The 27,019-nt window shown below is 49.3% G+C and overlaps 1 protein-coding gene across 1 annotated transcript; it reads right to left on the reverse strand.

Moving 5' to 3' along the window:
• Positions 1-1,838: 1,838 nt before the first annotated feature.
• On the reverse strand, positions 1,839-9,891 carry LOC149325244 (solute carrier family 41 member 1-like). The gene is made up of 3 exons (XM_089564212.1): positions 9,862-9,891; positions 7,977-8,042; positions 1,839-2,600 (listed from the first exon to the last, which is right to left on the reverse strand). Exons 1-3 carry the CDS (start codon positions 9,889-9,891, stop codon positions 2,385-2,387), a joined length of 312 nt encoding a protein of 103 aa, XP_089420338.1. The 3' UTR covers positions 1,839-2,384.
• Positions 9,892-27,019: the final 17,128 nt, after the last annotated feature.

Below are 27,019 nucleotides of genomic sequence, written 5' to 3' on the forward strand. Positions count from 1 at the left end.
TCGCAAGCAAGCTGACGCCCGTCTGCGCTTTGACAGGCTGTTCCGATCAGCGCAGCCGTCCCCCAGCCCAGTTCCAGGCGAAACCACATGTATTCCTCGGAACTGCGCTGACTCCAGTCCTCTCGATATCAAGCTATGACGAGTACGGCCGCTGCAGTGTCACCTTCATCTGCTTCAGCTACTCGCCAGCCTGTGACGTCATGGAGCACAGAGTTGACCGTAAAAAAACTCTTGTTGGGCAGAGCAAGTCGCGAGTGCCTGGGGAGGAGGGTATCGGTATCTTTAAAATAACTCTCTGAAAAAACCAAAACAAACGCTCTCAGTTGTGCTGTTTGGCAGAAGCAATCTTGACACCAAGAAAAATTTCTGATACAAATTTCATTGACATCTGTGAGCATCGAAAAATCGTCGGAGTTGCTCTTTAAGGAAGGAAAAAACCTGATAGCAAGTCCCGTCCGCTGAAGTACGACACCCCGATATCCAGATAAGAAGAACCCAAGGTTGATTACAGCCCCCGTGGCTGTAACCACTACGGCGTCCCTCATAGCCTGAGTCACATTGGCAGCCTTGAAACGCTTAAACCTTCAAACTAATCCAAACCAAGTTTTGTTAAGCCAGGAAAGGGGAGTTCTTGCGAAAATGAAAAACGACGAACTAATAAGACAGAAGACGTGAGGAAAACAAGAAAGACTGACGACAGGAAAAGGCGACCACCGGTTTCTGCCGGTTGATGGCCCAAGTGTGCTTTCTACTAGGGGCTGGGGCCAAAGGGGCGTGTTCCCTCTGGCGAGGGGCCTCGAAGATGAGTGCACTCGGCGTCAATTCAACGACTATAGGATTCCCTTTTCCCCGGACACGGTCAGACGAAACGCACGAATAGACGCCGGTGAACCGAACCGTAACGTCCACATATGAGTGGACATGTGAGTGCACGGGTCCACTTGCGCACATGTGAAGACAGCGTCCGTAAATACTCGCGTCCATGGTGTCCCAACTCACCATATCTGGCAGGGACCTGCCAAGGTCCAACTGCGAGGCTATTAGAAGGTGCCTAATTACGGGAAGTGAGTTGGAATTAGCTTTGCTGGTGACCTGACAGTGGCAACCCTGCAAATGTTTCAAAGTGTGAGCGTGCCTTTTTAATGCGAAAGCGTCATGAGGCTCATCAGTCAGAACAGGCGCTCCGTACGCGAGACACGCACCCAAAATCTACGTGACCTCATGACGTCACCGGCAGTGCCTACATCACCGGAAAAGCAAGTAAAAAAATTCAGGGGGCACTTTGGCTCTCTATAGTGCTGCAGGGCGAAAGCGTTTCCTGGCGCACTGTTATTTTTATTTTTATGTTTTTTATTTGTTAGTTTTGTTTATTTTCTTATTTTAAATTTTTTTCTCTTATTTTTTATTTTATTTACGAAACCCATGCATTCACTAGATGCGCCCTTATTCATGCTCAAACCCCGAGCCAGCCTTCCACGCTTCGTCACTTCAAATGCCAGAGGCCCCGGTTCGATTCCCAGCCTCGACACAGTTCTTTTTTAAGTAGTGACGCCGAAACACGGACACATTTGCTAACAAGTCTTGGACACGACAGTATGAGGCATTAAAGGCTTTCGCCTTAACATAAAATTTCTTCTGAACAGGGTTTCGAACCCAGGCCGGCGCGAACGGATCAGTTTCTCTGGCCGCTGCATTAGAGTAGTCCGCCATCGCAGCAGCCGAACACCCCGCGCGCAAGCTTTCGCATCCACAGCATGTAAGTAGTTTGAAGTTCCCTCCGTAATTTTTGTTTCAGAATTTTTAATAAATTCGAACAAATAAAACATTCGTTAGAAACGTTGGCAAGTAAATACAAGATTTATTTACAAGTCCGTTCAAGCAGATGCTTGCATTGTCAAATGTCGATAAAAGACCGTCGATCTGTCGTGAGGTTCACAGCACGTCGACGTGGGACTGCTTGCGGATCTGCACGTCCACACCGAAACCTGCCAGAGGTCCGATCCTCGCGCTTCCAAGTCCACTCCAGTGGACAGGGCTGGTGAGCAGCCCAGGGGACGCGGACGGAACAGGTGCACCGGGCCGAGCGCACGCGTGCGAGTGAACAGACTCCGGAAGGTTTCTCTAGCAGCCCACATGGACGCTAACCCAGAGGTCCCGTTACGGCAAAAGGTACAAAAGGCAGCCACAAGGACTGTTATGACGAATACAGTAGACTCGCAGGTTCCGTTTTCTTCTTCGCAGGTCGGTTTTCTTCGAATCGCAGGTCGAATGTTCGGTGCGAGCCTTTGTCCGAGCGGGTGCACCGTCGCAGCGGCCGTGAAGGGATGTCGGCGCGCCGCGAGTTCCAGTGCGTGTGCGACGTTGCAGCTGTCAGCGCTGTCCCCTCAGGTGGCGGTGCCGTTGGCAGCGTGGTGGTTCACAAAGCCGGCGACGCTGGGGTCCCCGACGCTCTGCAGGAAGAGGAAGGCGAGCAGCAGCAGGCCCGTGCCGCACAGGTCTCCAAAGCCCGTGAGCAGCGGGATGAGGGCGTTGTCCGGGTCAATCTTGCGCCGCCACATCCAGTAGGCGCCGCAGCGGGCAAAGTACAGCAGCACGGTCAGCTGCGGGGAAAGAAACAATAAGAGCTTTGCTTCCCTCAAAAACGGTAGTTGAGTTAAGAGCAGCAGCGGCAATACATCTAACACGGGGAGAGCAAAGTGGGTCATGGTACAAATGCAAATTCATATCACAGCTGAAATCAAGAAATGGGCATGGGCTGGACATGTAATACAAATTCTTAGGAAAAATAGCGCCAAAAGGACACGGACGACACCGAACTTGGCGAGACAGGCGCTGTCCCGCTTGTCCCGTCCAGTTCTGTGTCGTCCGTGTCCTTGATGGGCTATGTTTTCGAAGAACTGTTACCAACTAGCCCAAACAAAGCTACCATGTAATACGAAGTCATGATAACCGATGACCGTTAGGGGTAACGCATTGGATTCCAAGAGAAGGCAAACGTAACAAAGGGCGGCAGAAAGTTAAGTGGCGAATGAGGTTCGGCAGTTTGCGGGGATAAGATGGCCGCTGGCGGGACAGGTCAGGGTTAATTGGAGGAATATGGGAGAGACTTTGTTCTGCTCTGCAAATTGTTCTGGCATTGATGTAAACATGCTCGTTATTCAGTGCGATTAGTGTGAAATGTTGAGAAATCAATTTCATGGGCAGGAACGCTAACTTATTTAATAAAGTTTAAGTGTTCTTGTGTGAAACGAAACACTCGTCGTTACAAAAACTGCGGCATGAGCTATCTATAGTTATCGTTAAATAGAAATACCATTAAACTACCATGCACATCCCACTTTTCACAGATAGCTGAAACACTTCCATCCCTTCCCTCCTTCAAAGGTCGGCTGATTCGCGGTGATCCTGGCGCTTCGCTGAAAATTCAGGGGGCACTTTGACTGTCTAAAGAGGGTAGAGGCGGAAGCGTTTTCCCCACTACCTTCGCTGTTTGTGGCACTGGTGGCGTCACATATAATTGAGTACTAATTACTAAGTGATGCCAAATCACTAATTGTTAATTACTGATTAATGCCTGAATACTAATTAACTGCTAATTAATGACGCTTAAGCTCCGCCTTTAGGAGTGCAACGCGATAGCGCGTTGTAGCGCTGCCAGGTAGTCCACCTAACGCCACCACCCGTTCGGCGCGATGCCTTGCCCTTTGAACGCAACGCTTTTTGAGGAAAGGAAATGGCGCAGTAATTCTCTGTCATCTCGGTGGACACCTGAACCGTACCGTAGAGGAAGGGAGGAAGTGGGAGTGAAAGAAGATAAAGGGGAGCCGTAATGAAGAAAATGAAAATTGTATTTGAGGAAAGGAAATTACGCATTAACTGTCTCACATATTTCGGTGAACACCCGTCAGATTCGCGCACGGTGACGTCACGACAATTTGGACCAATCTGAAACGCGGACAAATACGCCTTGCTCGTCGGTATATTGGTTTTTGAGGAAAGTAAATGTATCTGTCTCTCATATCTCGGTGGACACCTAAACCTCGCCGTAACGGGAAGGGAGGAAGATCGGAGTGAACGAAGACACCGTATGCAGTAGACGCACCTTTGTTCATTCCAAACCATCGAGCTGGCATGGCGGAGTGGTAGCGTGCTCGACTCGCACTCCGGAGACCGGGGTTCGATTCCCAAGCTCGGCCAATTTCTTACTCGGTTTTATTTATGTGGTCTGACTAGAAAGGTTAATTAGATTAATTGGTTAAGTAAGTAATTAATTGAACTCAGTCAAACTTACTTGAAGCATCAGTATACGATCCCTTCAATTGGTTGCATGGTTAGTAGCCAAAGTATAATTGGTCCCGTTTGAAATTCGCGCACTGTGACGTCACGACCGTTTCGACCAACTGAAAAGCGTGACATTTCTGTCGACAGCTCCTGCTTACAACGATGAGACATTAAAGGCTTCCGCCTTAAAATTGTTTGCGTTGAGATTTTAAAAGCTAAGCATTTCGATAGTGCCACCAAAATAATGTCAGACACTGGTTTCGAAGCTATATTTTTGTGTGCGTTTTTCTAGTCACTTTAATGCCCCACATCATTAGATAGGGCGTACTTCAACAAAAATAGCCTGGTTTGAATGCGAAATGTCACGCCCGCTATGTTCAATGCGCTGCAAGTTGATCGCAGATCAAAGGATTTACCTGGTGAATGGAACATTGTTAGGCTGCCAAGACACACTCGAATTTCAGGCTCTAGTTCCAGGCTTCCTAATGGCAAAACGTCCGTTCGCAAAGGACATCAGCCGCCTTCAAAGCTCACTAAAGAAGCCACAAGGGCTCCTGCTTCTGCTCAACCGTATCTGCTATGGCGATGTTTTATCGAACGCCGTGGCACCAACTTATACAAAGGCGCGCATTCCTGGTTTCAATGCGAGAACAGATCACGCCGGCTACGTCCAATGCGCGGCAAATTAATCATTAAAGCATTTAGCCACTGGACATAACATTTTTAGGCAGCGAAGACACGCTCGAATTTTAAGCTCTCATTGTTGGCTTCTGAATGGAATAACGTACTTCCTCAAAAAGGGCATTTGTCGCCTTCAACGCTCATTGCATTTGTCACAAGCGTTTTGCCTTAGGGGGAACCGCATCCGCTGTGCCGAAAGTTTGCCAAGCGCAGTGGCACCAACTTACACAAAAGCGGTCATTCAGCTCTGTGCCGACATTTGGATTCCCCCTTTTCCTTCGTGTGCGTGCAATCGATGCGAATGAATTCGTTCTATCGCTCTACAGCAGCGTAAACTTCGGGACAGCCGCCACCCATTCATTTCACTACAGGCACTCTTTCACTGTATGTCAACGACCGGCACCACTGTTCAAGGGTTCTCAGCGTGGCTAGCTGCATGACCCATTCGCTGAAAGATTCGCAGCCTGCGATGGTCGCTCTGAGCGTGAAGAAATGAGATCCGTATGCCACCGTTGGGTAAGCACGATCAATGTACACAGGTTGCATACGGTCGGACGGACGGATGGATATATGAAAGGCTGTGCGCTAAAAAGACATTCACAGGAAAAAGAATAGAGATGACAGGAAAGAAGTGCTTTCTTTCCTGCCGTCTGTATCCTTTTTCTAGTGAACGTCTTTTTAGCGCACAGCCTGTCAAATATGAATATGTACCAACTAGCTCGTCAAAAAGGCTTCTTAAGCGTGGATGGACGGACGGACGGACGGACGGATGGATGGATGGATGGACGGATGGATGGATGGATGGATGGATGGATGGATGGATGGATGGATGGACGGACGGACGGACGGACGGACGGACGGACGGACGGACGGACGGACGGACGGACGGACGGACGGACGGACGGACGGACGGACGGACGGACGGACGGACGGACGGACGGAAGGAAGGACGGATGGATGGAATGCCACCATTGTCGCATTTTTTGGTTTTTATTGCTACAATGACGCTCTAACAACTCATTCTGGAAGAGGCTGTCCAATGTTTTGCTTTCGAGTGTATTTTTGTTAGATGTAATTCAACCTTGCGAGTATTTACACGCTCGACCCTCGACTATAATGGCAGACGTAAAGCCATCTGTAATACCGTAAGTCCCACGTTCTCATTGTTCTAATTTTTAAAACTTATCTTTCAAGCAAAAATGATGAAAATGCTAATTTTCTATTCATAAACACCACAAACAAAAAGTAAAAGTCGCTTACGTGTCTACTCATTCAACGACTATTAGCTTTCGTCATATCTAATAATCCACTCTTTATCACTGCCCTTGTCTCCTCAATGAGGGTACAATTCCTCAATGAGGGTACAATCTCTCCATTTTCCCAATGACATTTCCTGTAATGAAATTTTTGTAATTTTTGCCGTCGCTCGACGACTACCAAAGGCAAGCTGTTATCAAGCTCTTGTATTCATTACAACACTTCCTGTGCTTTGTCTAGTTTCAGAGCGAACTACGTTTGCGATGCCTGATGTTACCATATATTGCAACTGGGAAAAGCTACTGCGGTATACTGAAGCGGAAATCTTAGTCTTCTACCCCAAATCTGCTACACTGTGCCTTAATTGCCGAAGTGATAGCTCATATGTATCGATTTTACTTGAGTACACCGAAAATTAAGAAGAACGCCCTCTCAAAGCAGTTTTGCGCTGGGCACGAATAACTCCCCACGTGACCCTTTTCCGTGCAGCTCATTTATTTCCTCAGGATGAGAGTATCGGTAATTGCGATAAAATACTCTCGAGATGAGCTCAGCAAGGCGATTCTTTATTTAGCATCATGATCGAGGCCGCGTGCATCATGTTGCTGCCCACCTACAATATGTTTATTTCGTTTATATTCTATTACCTTTATCTTAACAAATTTGAGACAAAAAATTCAGGAATATATTCAGTATGACACATTAATTATCAGACAGCACGCACCAAATCGACGTTCCATGTCACCTTTTTCAATTGGGGTAAAATATGACCATGGAGAGCCGCACGTTTATGCGAGAAATTTTATTTACCAATCTTGCCTTGTTGAAAAATTGGAGGGAAGGCATCTCTTCCAAAACTTCGCTGTTGAAAAATAATTGCCGTGGTTCTGAGGGATTCTCTAATTGCTGAAAGCGTAACCTTATACACCTCAGCCTGAGAACGTGCATTGGGACATCGTTTATTATGCGTAATTCTTTCGAAATTTACATACGAAGCCAATAGTTTCCTATCAGACGGATATCCGACTGATCTAGCAGTTGAATGCTAAGCCATCAGATTTCATACGCGGCCACTGCACGCCTCAAGAGACACCTGTGCCCTGCCCTCCAGCTCCCTAAATATGGTGGCGCATTTCGTCAGTCGGTGGCCAACCTGGGCTTCCACAGACAACGGCAGCACTCTTTTGAGTATGCTGCCTGCCATTCGCTTCGAGCTGCTCTTAACAACTCTGATATGTCATTGTTGCTTTTGCACATGTTTACAGCTAAATATACGTGCATGTTGGCCTGGTGTTAGATAAAGAAGACAAAATTTGGCCTGATATTTACTACACATGGCGTAAATACTTCAACGCGACATAAGTAAATAGAATGCTCACGCAAAAAATGGAGTCTGAAACTAGAGTTAGAATTTGGGTACCTTTTTCAGGAGCCCCTCAGTTTGCACTACTGGGTGCGACAATTAGGCTCAGCGTGCGACGACATGTATTAGGACGGCGGCCAAATGTTGCTGCTCATGCAGACGGTGATTCCTGTCAAGTATATATAAGACGATCACATTAGAGGGCCGAAGATTGGTATGGTTATGAGAATATTATTATGCATACAAATTTTCAGAGCGCTCTTCAGCCACATCTTAAGTGTATGATGCTGACGTTTAATGGGTTTACTCAATCTCTGCTTTACTTCATAATCTCTGGATGTCCTCGTACAAGTCCTGGAGCTAAGGTGCAGCGGTTAATCGGTGCGCCACTCACCTGCGGTGGCAGGCACTGCCATAAGGTATGCCTTTGTGACCCAGGTTGATCTTGCCGAGCAGCCTCCTGCGAAGTGTCATGAACTTAACCGTGTACAGTGGGCGACGCGGTCACCGTCATGTGTCTAACATGCGCTACACTTTTGTGCGATCAAGGCGGCCTATCTAACTTTTAGGTTGCTTGCCTGGGGGTGTTTGTGGATATTTTTAGTTCCCGCAACAAGGAGCTGGCACATTATACTTTTGCGACATGAGCTTCCTAATTTGCTGACCTCAAATTCATTGCGCTATGCACAAAAGAAGTGGGTGGGGTTCACAGAAGGAAATAGAATCCTGGCAAACTATTTCATTACAAAACGACGAGGTCATGAGGTGCTAAAGTATGAAAGCTCGAAAAAGGGTAGACAGGTTAAAAGTCGCAGCTATCTGAACTGGTAATTATTAGAATGGTTTGGTTTTGTTTATATTGGTTTACCGTACCAAAGCGACTCAGGCTATTATCGACGCCGTAGTGAAGGGCGCCGGAAGTTTCGACCACCTGGGGGTCTTTAACCCGCACTGACATCGCACAGTAAACAAGCCTCTTGAATTTCGCCTCCATCAAAATTCGAAGAATAGAAATGATCAAAACATATCATCGAGATGGTCGATTAGCCGCTAAAGCGAGAGACATCAGAGGCCACTCGAACTACTAATCTAATCAAGGCATCCATGGCATATCCTGGTAAGAGTGGGCTTAGATCGGGAAGAATGAAATGGGATGATGCATGCTATAATGTCGGCCACCTGATCTAAGCGCGGCATAGCACTACCGCTGTTGAAAAGTATCTGGAATGAGTAAGCATGGAAGTCCAAATCTAGAACATCGGTTAAATGTAAGGTCACCTTGAGTGAGGGTGGATGAAAGTTAAGTGTTGATTTGTGAACTGCTCTCTCCAATACTATTGCCCTCATATGCAATTTGTCTATGAGACAGCAGGCGGTGGTGCTTTCTTTCGCGTCCTTAAAATGTCCGCCACCGCTTAGACAAGGACGAAAATATTGGAATGCTGTAATTTCCTCAGGGACCTGGAGATAAGCGTGGAGTGATCGGCGCCGGGTGCAGTTAATTGACTTTGGCATGGTTAATTTTTTGTTGATTACGTTTAGGATGTGCACTACTTTTACGGCATCAAAAAATTAATCGGCATCACAACTTTTCCTACCATTTGCAACGTACCTCTCAAGTAGATCCGACTGTAACCCCAATTATTCTATCTGGGCAAGGACTAGTTTTTGTGCAGTGGCTTCTTTGTGTTTCAAATGTTCCATATTTGTGATTTTGGCCGTCGCTAGACGGCTACCGAAGGCAAGCTCTTATCAAGCTCTTGTATTCATTAGAACACTTCCACTGCTTTGTCTAATTTCAGAGCGAACTACGTTTGCGATGCCTGATGTTACCATATATTGCAACTGGAAAAAGCTACCGCGGTATACTGAAGCGGAAATCTTGATCTTCTACCCCAAATCTGCTACACTGTGCCTTAAATGCCAAAGTGATAGCTCATATGTATCGATTTTTTTTAGTACACCGAAATTTAAGAAAATCTCCCTCTCAAAGCAGTTTTGCACTGGGCACGAATAACTCTCCACATGACCTTTTTCCGTGCAGCCCATTTATTTCCTCAGAATGAGAGTATCGGTAATTGTGATAAAATACTCTCGAGATGAGTTCAGCAAGGCGATTCTTTAGTTAGCACTATGATCGAGGCCGCGTGCATCATGTTGCTGCCCACCTACAATATGTTGATCTCATTTATATTGTATTACCTTTATCTTAACAAATTTGAGACAAAAAATTCACGAATATATTCAGTATGGCACATTAATTATCAGACAGTACGCACCAAATCGATGTCCCATGTCACCTTTTTCATTTGGGGTAAAATATGACCATGAAGAGCCGCACTTTTATGCGAGGAATTTTATTTACCAATCTTGCCTTGTTGAAAAGGCATGTCTTCCAAAACTTCACTGATGAAAAATAATTGCCGTGGTTCTCAGGGATTCTCTAATTGCTGAAAGCGTAACCTTATACACCTCAGCCTGAGAACGTGCATTGGGACGTCTTTTATTATGCGTAATTCTTTCGGAATTTACATACGAAGCCAATAGTTTCCTATCATACAGATACCCGAGTGACTTAGCAGTTGAATGTTAAGCCATCAGATTTCATACGCGGCCACTGCACGTCTCAAGAGACACCTGTGCCCTGCCCTCCAGCTCCCTAAAATGGGAGCGGTACACAGCTGGCGCATTTCGTCAGCCGGTGGCCAACCTGGGCTGCCACAGACAACGGCAGAACTCTTTTGAGCATGCTGCCTGCCATTGGCTTCGAGCTGCTCTTAACAACTCTGATATGTCATGGTTGCTTTAGCACATGTTTACAGCTAAATATACGTGCAAGTTATCTTGGTGTTAGATAAAGAAAAGACAAAATTTGGCCTGTGTTAAAGACGAGGTAGCAGGATCCCACCGCTGCCACCAGTTTGTTACAGACGAGGTAGCATGCATGGTCGTGTGCGGGAGAGAGAATTGAGGGACGTCTGAGACGAGGCTGCTGGAAAAAGACAATGAAAGTGGACTTTATACAGGAATTTACATATTTACAAGTGAGCTGCAGGAACGCTGCGTCACGACAGCTCATCAGGAGATCATTCAAAGACAAAGAGCTCTTCGGCCGTGCCGCTGCCGGGGTTTTTTAAGAGTTCCCTTCCCTAGGGTCCCTAGATGGGGGCCGGGCCTGCAGGGGAAGGAAGTTCTCACTGGCACCAATCACAGACACACACGCACTCACTCACTCCCGAGAGATCACGCCGTCGTCACGCGCTGGGAGAGGGGAACGATGCCATCCACGTAGCGCAGACGCCGGAATGTCCATGAGCGGCGTTCGCGCGCATTTCGAACGCGCGTTCACACTCGGTGTACGGGAAACGCTCGCTCAACCGGGCAGACGGACGCGGCTTCCGTGGCAATCCAGGCGCTCACCCAACGCGCGTCTCGGGGTTTGTCGGCGTTTCGCTGCTGCCATGTCCTTGTCTTCCCCATGACGAAGGCGAGACGTAACAGACTGCCCCGCCGGGGGAAGGAGATCCCGATGGACAGGGGACAGCATCCGCTGTCCGGAGGGATGTCGCTTGAGGCTGGTCTCAACCGGAGTCAGTTGTCTCTCGGCGGTTCTGGAGCTCAGCGCACCCCGAAGTCTTCCTTCGCATGTGCAGGTTCCCAAAGGGCACTGCAAAGTGACTCGTGCTCCGCTAGCGTTAGAACCACGCTGAAAACCCAACCGCTCAGTCAGCAAGCACGACACAATCCCCACTAAGCGATGCCAGGCTCTTTCCCTCTTACAAAGCCAATTAATTACTGGGAGTAGTTCAGCAGCACTAAGAAAACTCCCACAGATCGGCACATAACACCACAAAGCACATCTCAATTTAAAACAATAAACAAAACCAATTGGTTCAAAATCCTACTTCAGGAATAAAAGCAACACCAGCAAACTGCAACTACGATGCTGACTCTTGCGCTAGGGACCTCAATTTAAGCTATCGGCATTACCTTTGAGACTCCCCTTTTTGTGATGTATTCCGATTCGTAATGACCACAACATTTCATTCTGCATAGCAGCATACTGCCGTCACCTTGCATATCCCCGCAAAGATTCGCTCAACATCGAAGCCAAAGTCACCTTAATTTCCTAAATTCCAAAAGAAAAATCAAGCAATTCCAGGCGCTTATGCTAGTGGCCTAAATGGCCCGTCTGGCTAGCACTTGGCGTTTTAACGGACGCTGCTACACATGGGCACCACTAGTGCATTTTTCGAAACAATCTTTGTCAAAAGAAACGCTTCCAATGCTAATAACGCGTCCGAAACCTATTCCTGCCCAAACTTTTTTTTTTTTTGCAAAACTTTTTGTTTGCAGGAATCGCTCAAAAAAGAAAAAGCAAACAGCAGAGACATCCTCGGAATCCGCTGCTAACGAGCCGCGCCGCGGCTCAAAGGGGTCGCTATTCTTCAACCGCGCCCTGCGCGGTCGCTCACCAACAGTGGCTTTAGCAGCCGACAATTCACAAAAATCGAAGGGCTTAACTGCGCTTCGGCACCTTCGAGCCTCAGACGCCACGCGACATTGATTTGTTCCGCACCCCGGCCGCGCGTCTACAACACCTGAGACGCGTCTGAACATTAGAATGAGAGGGGTTGACGGTCGCGCATGAAAGAAACGCCTGCGTGTACTCTCTCGATTCATGAGTACACTTCGCTCCTTTTTAAGCATGAAATGCTTTTAGCTCCCGTTGTCGGCAGTGTGGTGACGTCACGCCGAGACCGAGAGCCATCATCCGGGCACTGAAATCCACTCATCCGGGCACTGAATTCCAGTCATCCGGGCACTGAATTCCAGTCATCCGGGCACTGAAATCCACTCATCCGGGCACTGAATTCCAGTCATCCGGGCACTGAAATCCACTCATCCGGGCACTGAAATCCACTCATCCGGGCACTGAATTCCAGTCATCCGGGCACTGAAATCCACTCATCCGGGCACTGAATTCCAGTCATCCGGGCTCTGAAACGAGAACATCCGGGTACCGTACGAGACTTAACGAGATTTAACGAGACTCTCTAAGGCCTCCTACGCGACCGGCATGCAAGCGCCGGTTGGTCTCCAAATGAGACAAAAAATAACTGCTGCCAGTGCCTTCTCAATGTTTATCAAGATATCAGTGGAGCTGTGGGTTTGATAATGCACGGAATTATAATTTCCGATTTCTAATAACGCGTGCAAAAAGCACATAAATGCCACGTTACATTTCGTTGTCATACATGATCCGGGGGAGAAGCGCTGCGTTCAAAGGGCAAGGCATCGCGCCGAACGGGTGGTGGCGTTCCTCCCTTCCTTTACGGTGCGGTTCGGGTGTGCACCGAGATGGCAGAGAATTACTGCGCCATTTCCTTTCCTCAAAAAACCTTGCGTTCAAATGGCAAGGCATTGCGCTGAACGGGTGGTGGCGTTCCTCCCTTGCTGTACGGTGCGGTTCGGGTGTCCACCGAGATGACATTAGGCCCGTAAACATTTCATGCTTACTCTACTCTCGTTTACGGGAGAGGCAGAGATTTTTTTGACTGGAGCGCGCTCTGCTGCGTTCCCTCGTGAGGTAGCAGGGCGTTCTTCTCTGTGAGCGGCTCCAAGTTTCACGCGTTCTGCTACCGCAGCGTCGCCACAATGGGTCAGGTGGCTTTCGCACTGTCTGTACACGCCTAGCCAGCCTGGCCTTTGTACGGCGCTTATCGCATCTGGCGTGCCGCGATGACAGTCTTGGAGCATTACATGGTTGACCGGCCTTCACCCTTACGATGCTTTGGGCCCGTCCTTTGTCCTTTCTGTCCAGACTGCCCTTTCGCATGGCTCTCCTTGCGCGCGGTCGCCTTCCGGAAACTTTCCTAGCTGTTCTGTCCTGCGCGTCTCCCTTTCTCGCGGGGCACTCAGCCTTCTCATCAGCTTTTTGACTCAGCAGCGAGCCGCCTTTTCTACTAGAATTCGAACTATCGGCTCCCTCTTTCGATGCGTCAGTGCGTGCGGCAGCACGTAAGTGTGCCGACTGCCCTTTACTTTCTGCTGGGCATAACAACTTGCTCTCCTGAGGCTTGCTAATCGATCCTACCCTAACGCTCTTGCCCGGAACTTGAACTATGCGACGCTGTTCGGCTAACGTAGCGTTATTGTCCTGGGTACTACTTTCTCGATAGCAGCAATCAGCCTACTTCCCGCAAAGTGCATGCTTCTCTGGGCTCAAAACCAACGCATTGCCCCTTTCCTTATTTCTAGGAGTGCCTACATTATCGCCCGAGCCCTCACGGCTTGTGGATCTGCACTCTTCGCTAGCTTTTCGACCGAACTCATCGGTCCTCGCTGCCGAAGTGGCCTTTCTTTCCTGGACCAAACCTGTCCTATCCCGCCACTTCTCAACAGCACTCGTGTCATCCGGTGGCTGAGCGGAGCTTCTAACTCTGTCCCTGATACTATCGCGGTGTAGCTTACCACCCTCAATGTGGCCTTCCAAATCTGCCTCCGCGGGAATTCGAAAGTATCGGAGGAGCGCACTTTTGGTTATCGCATAGTTGTGGGCATCCTCGTCAGACAACCTCCCCCAGACATTACAAGGTTCACATGGGAGGAATCCCATCAACACAATTGGCCAATAATCCTCGTCTAGCTGCTCCTCCATGCAAATTCTTTCAAAATTTTCTAGAAAAGCTCTGAAATTTTCGCCTTTTCTAAGAACACTTAAACGAGATCGCACAATCATTCCTCTGATCGCGTTAAGTTCACGCGTGAGTTCCCGCATCTCTCTTTCGTATTCCTGTTCACGCAGCTTTCTTTCGCGTTCCGTCTCTATGTCGAGACGCTTCATTTCCAAAGCGTATAGACGCTCTCGTTCCTCTTTCTCTTGTATTTCTTTAAGTTCAAGTTCCTCTTTCTCTTGTTTTTCTTTACGTTCAAGTTCCTCTTTATCTTGTGTTTCTTTACGTTCAAGTTCCTCTTTCTCTCGTTTTTCTTCACGTTCAAGTTCCTCTTGTTCTCTTTTTGCCAATTCCCTCTCCTCAATGGTCTCAAGGCATTCCGCAAGCTCGTCATCTTCAGCCTCTAACGCAAGAATAGCCTTCAGCAGTTCTGGTTTTCTGAGTTTGTCTGATACCTCCAGACCAAAATCTTTCGCAAGCTCCAGTAACTTTGGTTTGCGCAGCGTCTTCAAATCCATGGCTGCTCCGAGTGCTGCCTTCTCTACTGCCCACTATTGCCTTGCTGCAACTAACCCAGCAGCAACGACAACCCAATTACCAGCTCTGTTACTGACACTAACAAAAGCCTGGCAAAACTCAGCAGAAGAAAGTCCCGCACTCACCAAACCTCGCAGCCAAGAATCCAGCGCAGTCGGTCCGCTGCAGGCAACCAGTCAACACACAGGGCTCGTTGCACTGCCCCCGGCTCGGCGTTCTGCTGCTCAGCGTCCCGTTGTCCGCAACTCTCCGCTGGCGTCCGATGTTTCGCGTCCCATTGTCCGCAACTCTCCCCTGGCGTCCGATGTTTCGCGTCCCACCGCTGCCAACCAGTTTGTTACGGACGGCGTAGCAGCATCCCACCGCTGCCACCAGCCGCCGCGGTGGCTAAGTGGCTATGGTGCTCGGCTACTGGCCTGAAAGACGCGGGTTCGATCCCGGCCGCGGCGGTTGAGTTTCTTTGGAGGAGAAATTCGAGGCCCGTGTACTGTGCGATGTCAGTGCACGTTAAAGAGCCCCAGGTGGTCAAAATTTCCGGAGCCCTCCACTACGGCGTCTCTCATAGCCTTAGTCCCTTTGGGACGTTAAACCCCATAAACCAAACCAAACCACCGCTGCCACCAGTTTGTTAAGACGACGTAGCAGCATCCCACCGCTGCCACCAGTTTGTTACAGACGAGGTAGCATGGTCGTGTGCGGGAGAGAGAATAGAGGGACGTCTGAGACGAGGCTGCTGGAAAAAGACAATGAAAGAGGACTTTATACAGGAATTTACATATTTACAAGTGAGCTGCAGGAACGCTGCATCACGACAGCTCATCAGGAGATCATTCAAAGACAAAGAGCTCTTCGGCCGTGCCGCTGCCGGGGTTTTTTAAGAGTTCCCTTCCCTAGGGTCCCTAGATGGGGGCCGGGCCTGCAGGGGAAGGAAGTTCTCACTGGCACCAATCACAGACACACACGCACTCACTCACTCCCGAGAGATCACGCCGTCGTCACGCGCTGGGACAGGGGAACGATGCCATTCACGTAGCGCAGACGCCGGAATGTCCATGAGCGGCGTTCGCGCGCGTTTCGAACGCGCGTTCACACTCGGTGTACGGGAAACGCTCGCTCAACCGGGCACACGGACGCGGCTTCCGTGGCAATCCAGGCGCTCACCCAACGCGCGTCTCGGGGTTTGTCGGCGTTTCGCTGCTGCCATGTCGTTGTCTTCCCCACGACGAAGGCGAGACGTATCACCTGATATTTACTACTCATGGCGTACGTATCACCTGATATTTACTACTCATGGCGTAAATACTTCAACGCGACATAAGTAAATAGAATGCTCGCGCAAAAAATGCAGTCCTTTGAAACTAGAGTTAGAATGTGGGTACCTTTTTCAGGAGCCCCTCCGTTTGCACTACTCGGTGCGATAACTAGGCTCAGTGTGCGACGACATGTAATAGGACGGCGGCCAAATAATGCTGCTTATGCAGACGGTGATTCCTGTCAACTATATATAAGACGATCATATGGGAAGGGCGAAGATTGGTATGGTTAAGAGATTATTATTATTCTTACAAATTTTTAGACCGCACTTACGCTACACCTTAAGTGTATGATGCTGACGTTTAGTGGGTTTAGTCAATCTCTGCTTTACTTTCATAAGCTCTGGATGTCCTCGTACACCTGGCGCTCTGGTGCAGCTGTTAATCGGTGCGCCACTGATCTGCGGTGGCAGTCGCTGCCGTAAGGTATGCCTTTGTGACCCAGGGTGCCCTTGCCAAGCAGCCTCCTGCGAAGTGTCATCAATTTAACCGTGTACAGTGGCCGACGCGGTCACCGTCATGTGTCTAACATTTATGCGCCGCACTTTTGTGCGATCAAGGCGGCCTATCTGACTTTTAGGTTGCTTGTCTGGCGGTGTTCGTGGATATTTTTTGCTCCCGCACCAAGGAGCTGGCACAGTACTTTTGCGACATGAGCTTTCTAATTTGCTGACCTCAAATTCATTGCGCTATGCACAAAAGAATTGGGTGGGGTTCAAAGAAGGAAATAGAATCCTGGCAAACTATTTTATTACAAGAACGACGATGTCATGAGGTGCTAAAGTATGAAAGCTCGAAAAAGGGTAGACAGGTTAAAAGTCGCAGCTATCTTAACTGGTAATTATAAGAATGGTTTGGCTTTCTTTATATTGGTTTACCGTACCAAAGCGACTCAGGCTATTATCGACGCCGTAGTGAAGGGCGCCGGATGTTTCTGCCACCTGGGGTTCTTTAACGCGCACTGACATCGCACAGTAAACAAGCCTCTTGAATTTCGCCTCCATCAATATTCGAAGAATGGAAATGATGTAGACATATCATCGAGATGATCGATTAGCCGCTAAAGCGAGGGACATCAGAGCCCACTCGAACTACTAATCTAATCAAGGCATCCATGGCATGTGCTGGTAAGAGTGGGCTTAGATGGGGAAGAATGAACTGGGATGATGCATGCTATAATGTCGGCCACTCGACCTAAGCGCGGCATACCACTACCGCTGTTGAAAAGCGTTTAGAATGAGTAAGCATGGAAGTCCAAATCTAGAACATCGATTAAATGTAAGGCCACCTTGAGTGAGGGTGGATGAAAGTTAAGTGTTCATTTGTGAACTGCTCTCTCCAATACTATTGCCCTCATATGCAATTTGTCTATAAGACAGCAGGCGGTGGTGCTTTCTTTCTCGCCCTTAAAATGTCCGCCACCGCTTAGACAAGGACGTAATTATTGGAATGCTGTATTTTCCTCCGCGACCTGGAGATAAGCGTGCAGTGATCGGCGCCGTGTGGAGTTAAATGACTTTGGTATGGTTAATTTTTTGTTTATTACGTTTAGACTGTGCACTTCTTTTATGGCATCAAAAAATTAATAGGCTTCATAATTTTTACTACCATTTGCAATGTACCTCTCAAGTAGATTCGACTCTAACCCCAATTATTCTATCTGGGCAAGGAGTAGTTTTTGTGCCGTGGCTTCTTTCTATTTCAAATTTTCCATATCCTGGTAGATTGGCATGTTCGGGTTTAAACAACCTCTCCATTTTCCCAATTACATTTCCTGTAATGGAATTTTTGTGATTTTGGCCGTCGCTCGACGACTACCAAAGGCAAGCTCTTATCAAGCTCTTGTATTCATTAGAACACTTCCACTGCTTTGTCTAATTTGAGAGCGAACTAAGTTTGCGATGCCTGATGTTACGATATATTGCAACTGGAAAAAGTTACTGGGGTATACTGAAGCGGAATTCTTGATCTTCTACCCCACATCTGCTACACTGGGCCTTAAATGCCAAAGTGATAGATCATATGTATCGATTTTACTTGAGTACACCGAAAATTAAGAAAATCGCCCTCTCAAAGCAGTTTTGCGCTAGGCACGAATAAATCTCCACATGACCTTTTTCCGTGGAGCCCATTTATTTCCTCAAAATTAGAGTATTATTTATTTATTTATGAACTTCCGCTAGGTGGCGCCGCCCTGGTTAGCTGGCTGACTATCGTGCTCCGTTTTTCACCTGCCCCTGGCCTGGTCCAGGGCCTTGCCCGCCCCTGGATTTACACCCCATCGCGTCAGGAAGACATCCGCACCACGAGGACACCATTCGCATCACGGCCCGCTGTCGAGCTGGCGCTCCAAGCGCCTCCAAAAATCTGCTGCGGCGCGGCGCCTCACTAACCCTAACGCGCCGCGCCTGCACCTCTGGCATGCAGCGTCTCAACAAGCCCCTGAAGCCGAGACCCACCCATACCTCGCCGGTGTCAACTTCTTCCGACGCGGCCGCCGCGGGGCCTACTCCAACCACGCTTACAGCCATGTCTCAACCGGCTGCGTTCAACACCGGCCACACCACCGCGCCCATTCCCGTCGCGTTCACCGACGCTGGGAGCTCCGAATCAACAGCCGCAACGCAGCCGGCAGCGTTCGTCACCGCCGCGGCGTCCACTGCTGGCCAACTCCACGCATTAAGGGAAGCCAAGAGCTTCGGGCCCACAGACGCATCGCAGTCGACTGCGTTCGTCGCCGCCGCCAGTGCCGCCGCACCTACTCGGACCACACTTCCCGCTGACAGCAAGTCCAGCACCTTGGTACCTGCGTCGCAGATTGCGGCTCAGGCTGACGACACAGCAGACATGGACCTTACGGCGTCCCCGGTCGACGGCCATCTCATTCCGGCCCCTGAGGTCGGCTGGACCACCATCGGTGCCTGCCGTAAGCCTGCCTCCGCCACCCGGCCCCGCACCGAGCTCATCACAGTTGGCATCCAGCTTCCCCCTGGCACCGTCAACCCCAAGATACCGCTCTACGACGTCCTCGCCGCAGTCGTCTCCGCTGCACAACTGTCCTCCGAGAGCAGTGCGGAGATTACCCTTCAGGCCAAGCCAGCCCAAAGCCTCGTCTTTTTAAAAACTCATTCCCCTCTCACCGCCCACCTCCTGCTTTCTATCACGCATTTTCAGCTTCACGGTAAGCCTATCACCATTAAAACATATGCCCCTAATCCTCCCATATCATGCCTCGGCGTCATCCATAACGTCGGTGGCCACTTCACCCCTGATGACCTCATGCATGATATCGAATCATTCAAAACCGATATTCTTGCTGCTCGTATGATGGGCACCACTCAGTCGGTGCTCATAACTTTCGCTGGAACCGTAATCCCCCACTTTGTGTATTTCAAACGCGTTGCCTTCCGGTGCCGTCGCCATAAGCCTAAGCCTCCCACCTGCACCCGTTGTCTCGCTCTTGGGCACCGCGCCCACCAGTGTCCACAGCACAGCGTTCCGGCAAAGTGCCGTCGCTGTGCTGCTCCTCTACCCGCCGACCCTTCCGCTCATGTATGTGCCCAGCCCTGGTGCGTTCATTGCCAGGTAAACACCCACTCCTCCCTCGACCCCACTTGCCCCTTTCTCCTCGGTAAACAACGCGAGCGTGCCAAAGCTGCGTACCTACGACGCCTAGCTTTGCGCCGGGCCACGCAACCCACCCCCTCCTCCTCCTCTAATCATGAACCTCCGTCAGCTCCGGTCACGTCACCACCAGGCTCCTACGCCGCCAAAGTTAAAGGCTCCTCGGTTCCAGCGTCCCTTTCCAGCGTCTCTTCCACTGCACCACCCTCTCCATCCCTGACTGACGAGAGCCGCTCCTTCGACCTCCGGCTCGCTATGCTGGAACGCCAGCAGCGAGAGCAACAGCGAATTTCCCACGACCTACAACAACAGATCCACGCCTTGACCCAAACCCTCCAGACAACCACCTCCTCTCTTACCTCCCAGCTTACCAAGCTAAATGAGCACCTTGCCACACTCACCACTCCCTCCTCCACCGCCCAGGTCGCCCCTTTGGCTGATCTTCTCGTAACCACCACACAGGCACACCACATTCGCTTGGTTCAGCTAGAGACATCGGTTCTGCAGATTCTTACCACCCTCCAAGCACAATCCAAACAATTAGAATCCTTCACTTCTACGCTCCAATCCCTGCATGAGTCACTGCCCCCGGCCAAAAAGAAGGAACGCGTACCCTCACGAAGTTCTACCTCTACACTATCATAATGGCTTTTGGCGAGGACCTTGAGATTGTGTAGTGGAACTGCCGAAATCTGTGCCATAATAAGACCCCCCTCCACCAGTATCTACTCGCCCGCACCTCCCTGCCCCATTTTCTCCTTCTCCAGGAGACCCGGACGGCCCGCACTGTCCCAGGCTACCGCGCCTACCATGCCGCTACGGCCACACCACTTGCGTCTATTTATGTACGTAGCGAGGTGCTCGCGGAGCCACTTGATATCCCCTCCGTCCTTCTTAAATATTTAGTTGGTGTGGTCTATTACCACCCTTCTTCCCGCGTCTCACTCGCCCTTTTGTCTTTCTACAACCCCCCTGTTACCTCCTCTTTATTTTCCGCCCTGGGCAAGTTCCTTCACTCTCTTCCTTCTAACTCCCATCTCCTCTTTGGTGGTGACTTTAATGCCCCTCACACACTCTGGGGCTACCCTCAAACCCTCAAACCCGGCCGCCTCCTCCACTGTCTTTCCCAGGAACGCCACCTCACCCTTCTCAATACTCCTGGCTCCCCTACTCGAGCGGGCACTGCCTCACAGCGTCCCACGACACCCGATCTCACTTTCTCTCGGGGTTCACTTTCATTTCACTGGCAAGTGACAGCCGAAACTCTTCTCAGTGACCACTATCTTGTCCACATTTCCACCTCTCTTTCCCACATCCCTCCAAGCCATCCGGTCACTCATACTGACTGGCACGCCTTCCGCGCTAATCTCTCCTCTGACTCCTTTCAATCCTACGACGACTGGACGTCGCGCATCACTGCAGCGCTCACGTCCAGTAGCCGTCGCGTTCGCTCTTGTCACCCAGTCCCAGACCCAGATCCTCACCTACTCCGTTTATGGCGTCGCCGTAAACGTCTTCAACGCTCCTTCCGCTGCCAACCCCACAATGCCCAACTTTCTTCCCGGATCACTGCTCTGCGGGCCGAGATCGTCGCCCACTGCGCCTCACTCGAGCACTCTCGTTGGAGTGCTCTTTGTGACCGTCTTGACTCTGCATTGCACTCGCGATCCACATGGTCTCTGTTCAAATCCCTCCTTGGCACTAAGCCTGCCCTTGCTCCCACTCTAGCTAAAGCCCTCACTCAAAGAACTCCCTCCGATGTTTTTGATCAGCTCGCCTCTCTCTATCTCCCGCCCCCTCTGGCACCCTCCTACCCGGTGTACTGCGGTGGACCTAACCCCGATCTGGACCAATCCTTCACTCTCCGGGAGCTCGAATCGGCTCTGGCTGCTAATGCTACACGCTCGGCTACCGGTGAGGATGCCATTACATACACCACACTTCGCAACCTTCCTGACTGCGCCAAAGAATTCCTCCTTAAAACCTACAATGATGCATGGGACAGCAGCTGCCTGCCCAGCTCCTGGACCTCCTCCCTCATTTCTATGATTCCAAAGCCGGGCAAGCCTCCCTCTCTCTCTAACCTCCGCCCAATCTCCCTGACATCATGTGTTGGTAAGACCTTTGAGCGAATGGCCCTGACTCGCCTCTCTAATTTTCTCGAGACGAGGGAGTTCTTCCCTCATTCTCTCATCGGCTTCCGACGCCACGTCTGTGCACAGGACATGTTTCTAGTTCTCCAGCACACGTTTCTGTCACCTACCCCCACTCAAATTCACGCACTTGTGACCGTAGATGTTCGCAAGGCCTTCGACGGTGTTTGCCACGACCACATCCTTTCCCAACTCTCCTCCCTAGACTGTGGCTCCCGCATGTACTGTTATATCCGCTCATTCCTCTCTAAACGTGTCGCTCGCTTTCGAGTCGACACCTATCTGTCCGACCCCCCCAACCTCACCCGAGACACTCCTCAAGGCGCTGTTCTCTCTCCTACCCTTTTCAATCTTGCTATGGCCCCTCTCGCCTCCCAGCTAGCTGAAATTCCAGACCTGCATCATATATTTTACGCCGATGACATCACTCTCTGGTGTTCGTCTGGCTCTCCCGGTCACGTACAGGACACCCTGCAACGTGACCTAGATCTCATCGACTCCTTTCTCACCACTGCTGGCCTCTCTCCTGCTCCTGAAAAATCCGAGCTCCTTCTCCTCAACCATTCCTCATACCAGCGCTCACACAACCAATTCGTCTCTCTCCACCTTTCTGGCTCTCCCATTCCTGTCGTCACGCAGTGCAAAGTTCTTGGCTTTCCTTTGCATGCAGCGAAGAACGTGCCAGCCCTTCACCGTGCTGTCACCACCTGCCACTCCGTAACTCACCTCCTGCGGCGCGTGGTCACTCGGCGCTCAGGTCTCCACGAGGCTCATGCGTGCCGAGTTGCCCACGCGCTGGCCCTCAACAAGGTCTTGTACTTTGCACCCTACGTTTCCTTCAATCAGACTCAACTTAACGCTCTTGAGACTGCCCTTGTGGGCCTCTACAAGGCAGCTCTCAACCTCCCTATCACTACCTCTACTGCAAAGATCTTTGCAACAGGCCTCTTTCATCCTCTCCGTTCTCTGCTCTCTCTCCATCATGACTCGCAGATTGCCCGGCTTTCCCTTACCCGTCAGGGTCAGTGGTTACTGACTCAAGCGGGTATCTCGCCCATTCCCTGCGCCCCGTTTACCTCTCCTATTCCCACCCCGGCTCCCAATCTTCGGATCCTCCCCCTTCCGTCCAACATGTCCCCCGTTCTGCACGCCGGCCGTCATCATGCGGCCGCACAGCACCATTCCCCTCTCTTTGATACCCAGGGTGTAGCTTACACGGATGCCTCCTTCGTGGCTCCTCGAGGTTCCTGCGGCTACGGCCTGTACCACCCCCACCTCCCCGCTTCTGAAACTCACACCAGCGGGCCGTTTCTACGCCCTCCGGATGCATTGTCCCTCGAGGTCCTCGCCATTGCGCATGCCCTCCAGTCATTTGCCCTCCTTCCCTCTCTTCAAGAGTACACAGTCTATTCAGACTCACAAGCCGCTATACACCACATACAGAAACGCACCCTAACCCCTTCTCTTCAACAGGAGATGGAACGAGCGGTCTCCGCTTTGCAGCCTTCCATCGTTTTCCTCCGCTGGGTCCCTGGGCATTCAGGGATTGACGGCAATGAGCTGGCTCATCAGCTCGCCCGTGACACACTTTTCCGGGCACCGTTGATCCCCTGGCCCAAGCCCTCGGAGGACGGTGGGAGACTCACCCTTCGCCGCACCATAAAAGAGGTCTACCTCGAGCTCCGCCTCGACAAACGCCTTTACCCTCCCCCTCATCCATCACTCACAGTGCCGGAGGCTCGCGTTCTTTGGCACGTTCAAATGAATGCAATCATCACCCCGTCTCGCCTCTTTCTCTATCGCTATCGATCGGACCCTTCCTGTCCCAACTGCCCCTGTATCTATGGGGACCTTGCCCATTGCCTCTTCTATTGCCCGGCTGCTCAGCAGTCGGGTTCCTACCCCCCACGTTCTTTATCCATCACCACCTGGCTCGACTGGCTTGGCGCTGAAGGGGAGGAAGAACAGCGACTTCTGGTCGCCCAGGCGGTCGATATGCTCGGCCTGTAAATTTTGGCCGAATAAACGTCTTCTACTACTAATACTACTACTAATACTACTACTATTTATTTATTTATTTATTTATTTATTTATTTATTTATTTATTTATTTATTTATTTATACATACTGCACCACAATTATATGCGCTATGGCAGGAGTGGGAAAAAACACAAAATGCAAGGTAACAAAATGCAGCAAAATGTACAAAGTGAGCACTACAAAAAGTTAGAATCACGAACGAAATATCAAACAAGAAAGGAATTGTTAACGACAGGGTAAGAATACACAGCTATTATGCGTCTTCAACGGCAGTTACAAAGTTTTGAAATGGACAAGACCGAATGGACCCAGGTAGAGAAATCCAGGCTTCTATTGAACGGGGAAAAAAACTGAATTTGAACAAATTAGCATTTGCAAAATACGGTATCAAATTAAGCTGGTGATGACTTCTTGTAGATCATAACGGTGTAAAGTTAATGTTGTGGTTAGCTGAGAGCCTTACTGAGGAATTGACGATACGATGTAAGAATTTTAATGATTCAGTGTGGCGACGGGCAGACAGCATGGTTAAATTCAATGAGTGAAGTGTAGAAGAGGGTGAGAAATCGCGATCATAACGATGACATATAAAACGCACAGCTTTCTTCTGGACTGTTTCTAACATGTTAATTTTGAATTGCTTGTACGGGTTCCACACTACAGCTGCGTAATCAAGAACAGGGCGGGTTAGAGATTTATACAGCAGTAGCTTTCTGTCTTTTGGTGAATTGGGTAGCGTGGGTCGTAGATAACCTAGTTTTTTTAGTGCTTTATTACATATGTAATCAATGTTTTTAGACCAAGACATGTTAAGCGTGAATAGGACACCAATATATTTGTACTGAGAGACCCTATCTACCACACGGCCATTGAAAGAGCAACTAAAATGGGAAACAGGAGATTTGTTACAAAAAGACGAGGACAGTTTTGTCGAAATTAATTCTCATTTGCCAGGTACTACGCCAACTACAAAACATAGCAAATGACTCTTGGAGGTGACGATGATCATTAGGGCCATTAATTACTTGGTATAAAACGCAGTCATCAGCGTAAAGACGAATGTTAGAATAAATGTTATGTGGCAAGTCATTTATATGTATTAAAAAGAGTAGTGGTCAAAGGACGGAGCTTTGAGGCACTCCTGACGTTACATCAACAGCAGCAGAATGAGAAGAATTATAGGATACGAACTGGGAACGAGATGAGAGAAAGCTAGAAATCCAATCAACCAACTGAGGATTGTTTAGTATAGCATTTAGTTTCGCAAGAAGCTTGGAATGTAGAACAGTATCGAATGCTTTTGAGAAGTCTATAAAAATGGCATCAACTTGGTTACCGACATCGAGGTTATGTAATATATCATGAGCGAATTCTGTTAATTGTGTTACCGTACTAAAACCGCGCCTAAACCGATGCTGAATGTTAGATAGCAAATTATTGGATTCAAGAAAAAGCATGATGTGTTTATGAATGACGTGTTCCAACATTTTGCATGACTGTGATGTCAATTAAATCATGTAAAAAAACAGCGCGAACAAACGGGGACAAGACGAAGAATACACAGGAACAAGCGCTGTTCTTCGTCTTGTCCCCGTTTGTTCGCGCTGTTTTTTTACATAATGTCAGCGCTTGTTCCTGTGTTTTCTTCGTCTTGTCCCCGTTTGTTCGCGCTGTTTTTTTACATAATGTCAGCGCTTGTTCCTGTGTATTCTTCGTCTTGTCCCCGTTTGTTCGCGCTGTTTTTTTACATAATGTATCACCAACTCGCCCGCTTAACTATCCTGTTCAATTAAATCAGTCTGTAGTTCGACAATCACTGTCTATCACCGGATTTAAATAGAGGGAGCACTTTGGCTAAATTCCAAGAAGAAGGAACGGTAGCAGATGATCATATCAGCACACTGCTGATATCAACTCTGGCCGTCACGTGGGGACCCAAGCGCCGGGACCTTCCTATAAAAGCGGCGACAAGCGACCCCCGTCTTCATTCAGCGATGCAGCAGCAGTGGCGGTGGCGCAGTTCCATGTTCTCTGCCTAAACCTGTCATCGAATTCTTGCAGGTTGGTAGTAGACAATTTATTAAGCACTTCTTTTTTTCGCGACCGCCCCTGCTGCTGATCTAGCTGTTTTGCATTTTTCTGTTATTGCCTATTGAATGCTGGTTTCTGCTCTTGTTTACCATGAAGGACGCATGCTCCTCTTGCAACGCAAATTTTGCCGATGGTGACACGTTCATGACGTGCGTCGACTGCACTTGTAATTTCCACATTGGAAAATGCAGCGGCGTGACCGAACGATCGTTCAGGATGATGAAAGAAACCACTAGGAAAGCGCTGAAATGCCCAGCTTGCAAGCAAGCAGCTGGACAGACCGATTCAGCGAATGTCTTGGAAAATTTCCAAGCAGAACTAGCGGAAATAAACAGAAAATTGTCTGGCATGCTCGTACTGGAGACCAAATTAGACAAGCTAATGAACATGCAGGAAACTGTGTTGAACATCGAGAAGTCAGTACAGCTTCTGTCTGACACTTATGATGACATAAAAGTGAACCTACAACGACAGGACAAAGAAATAGGCGACTTGCGGCGTCGAGTGGAGGCTGTTGAGAGTGGAAGCGGTGAAAGTACTGTCCAAACACTAAAACAAGAATTAAATGAACTCGAACAGTATAGCCGCCACCAGAACATTGAAATCCATGGGCTTGAGCTGAGTGAAAATGAAGACCTCATGGCTGAAATTAACAAGATTGCCCGAAAATTGGAGCTCCCTGATTTATCCGATAGCAACGTTGAACATGTGCATCGTTTGCCCCCCAAAAAGGACAGAAGGCCTGTGGTGATTGTAAGGTTTTCCAACCGAGCCCTCAGGCGCAAATGGTTTGAAGCACGCAAGTGCGCCCAAGAAAAGTTGACCAACATCAGCTTCTATGAAAACTTGACAGCAATGAACAGGCGATTGCTGTGGCTGGCGAAGATAAGGGCAAAGGAAAATGACTACAAATTCGTGTGGACTTCTGAGGGTAAAGTGTTTGTAAGAAAACAAGCAAAAGCAAGTGCTATCAGGATTGCAACCGAAAATGACCTGAGCAAA

This window comes from Amblyomma mixtum, chromosome 10 (assembly GCF_055824585.1).
Source record: "Amblyomma mixtum isolate Tamu chromosome 10, ASM5582458v1, whole genome shotgun sequence".
Lineage (NCBI taxonomy): Eukaryota > Metazoa > Arthropoda > Arachnida > Ixodida > Ixodidae > Amblyomma > Amblyomma mixtum.

Excerpts from the sequence above, each read along its gene's own strand:
- LOC149325244 (XM_089564212.1), bottom strand. The coding sequence starts at position 9,891 with ATGAAAAAGGTGACATGGGACATCGATTTG. Across the intron at positions 8,043-9,861 it reads TGACATGGGACATCGATTTG|GAGGCTGCTCGGCAAGATCA; the intron begins GTGCGTACTGTC and ends GACACTTCGCAG. Across the intron at positions 2,601-7,976 it reads GGCAGTGCCTGCCACCGCAG|CTGACCGTGCTGCTGTACTT; the intron begins GTGAGTGGCGCA and ends CTTTCCCCGCAG.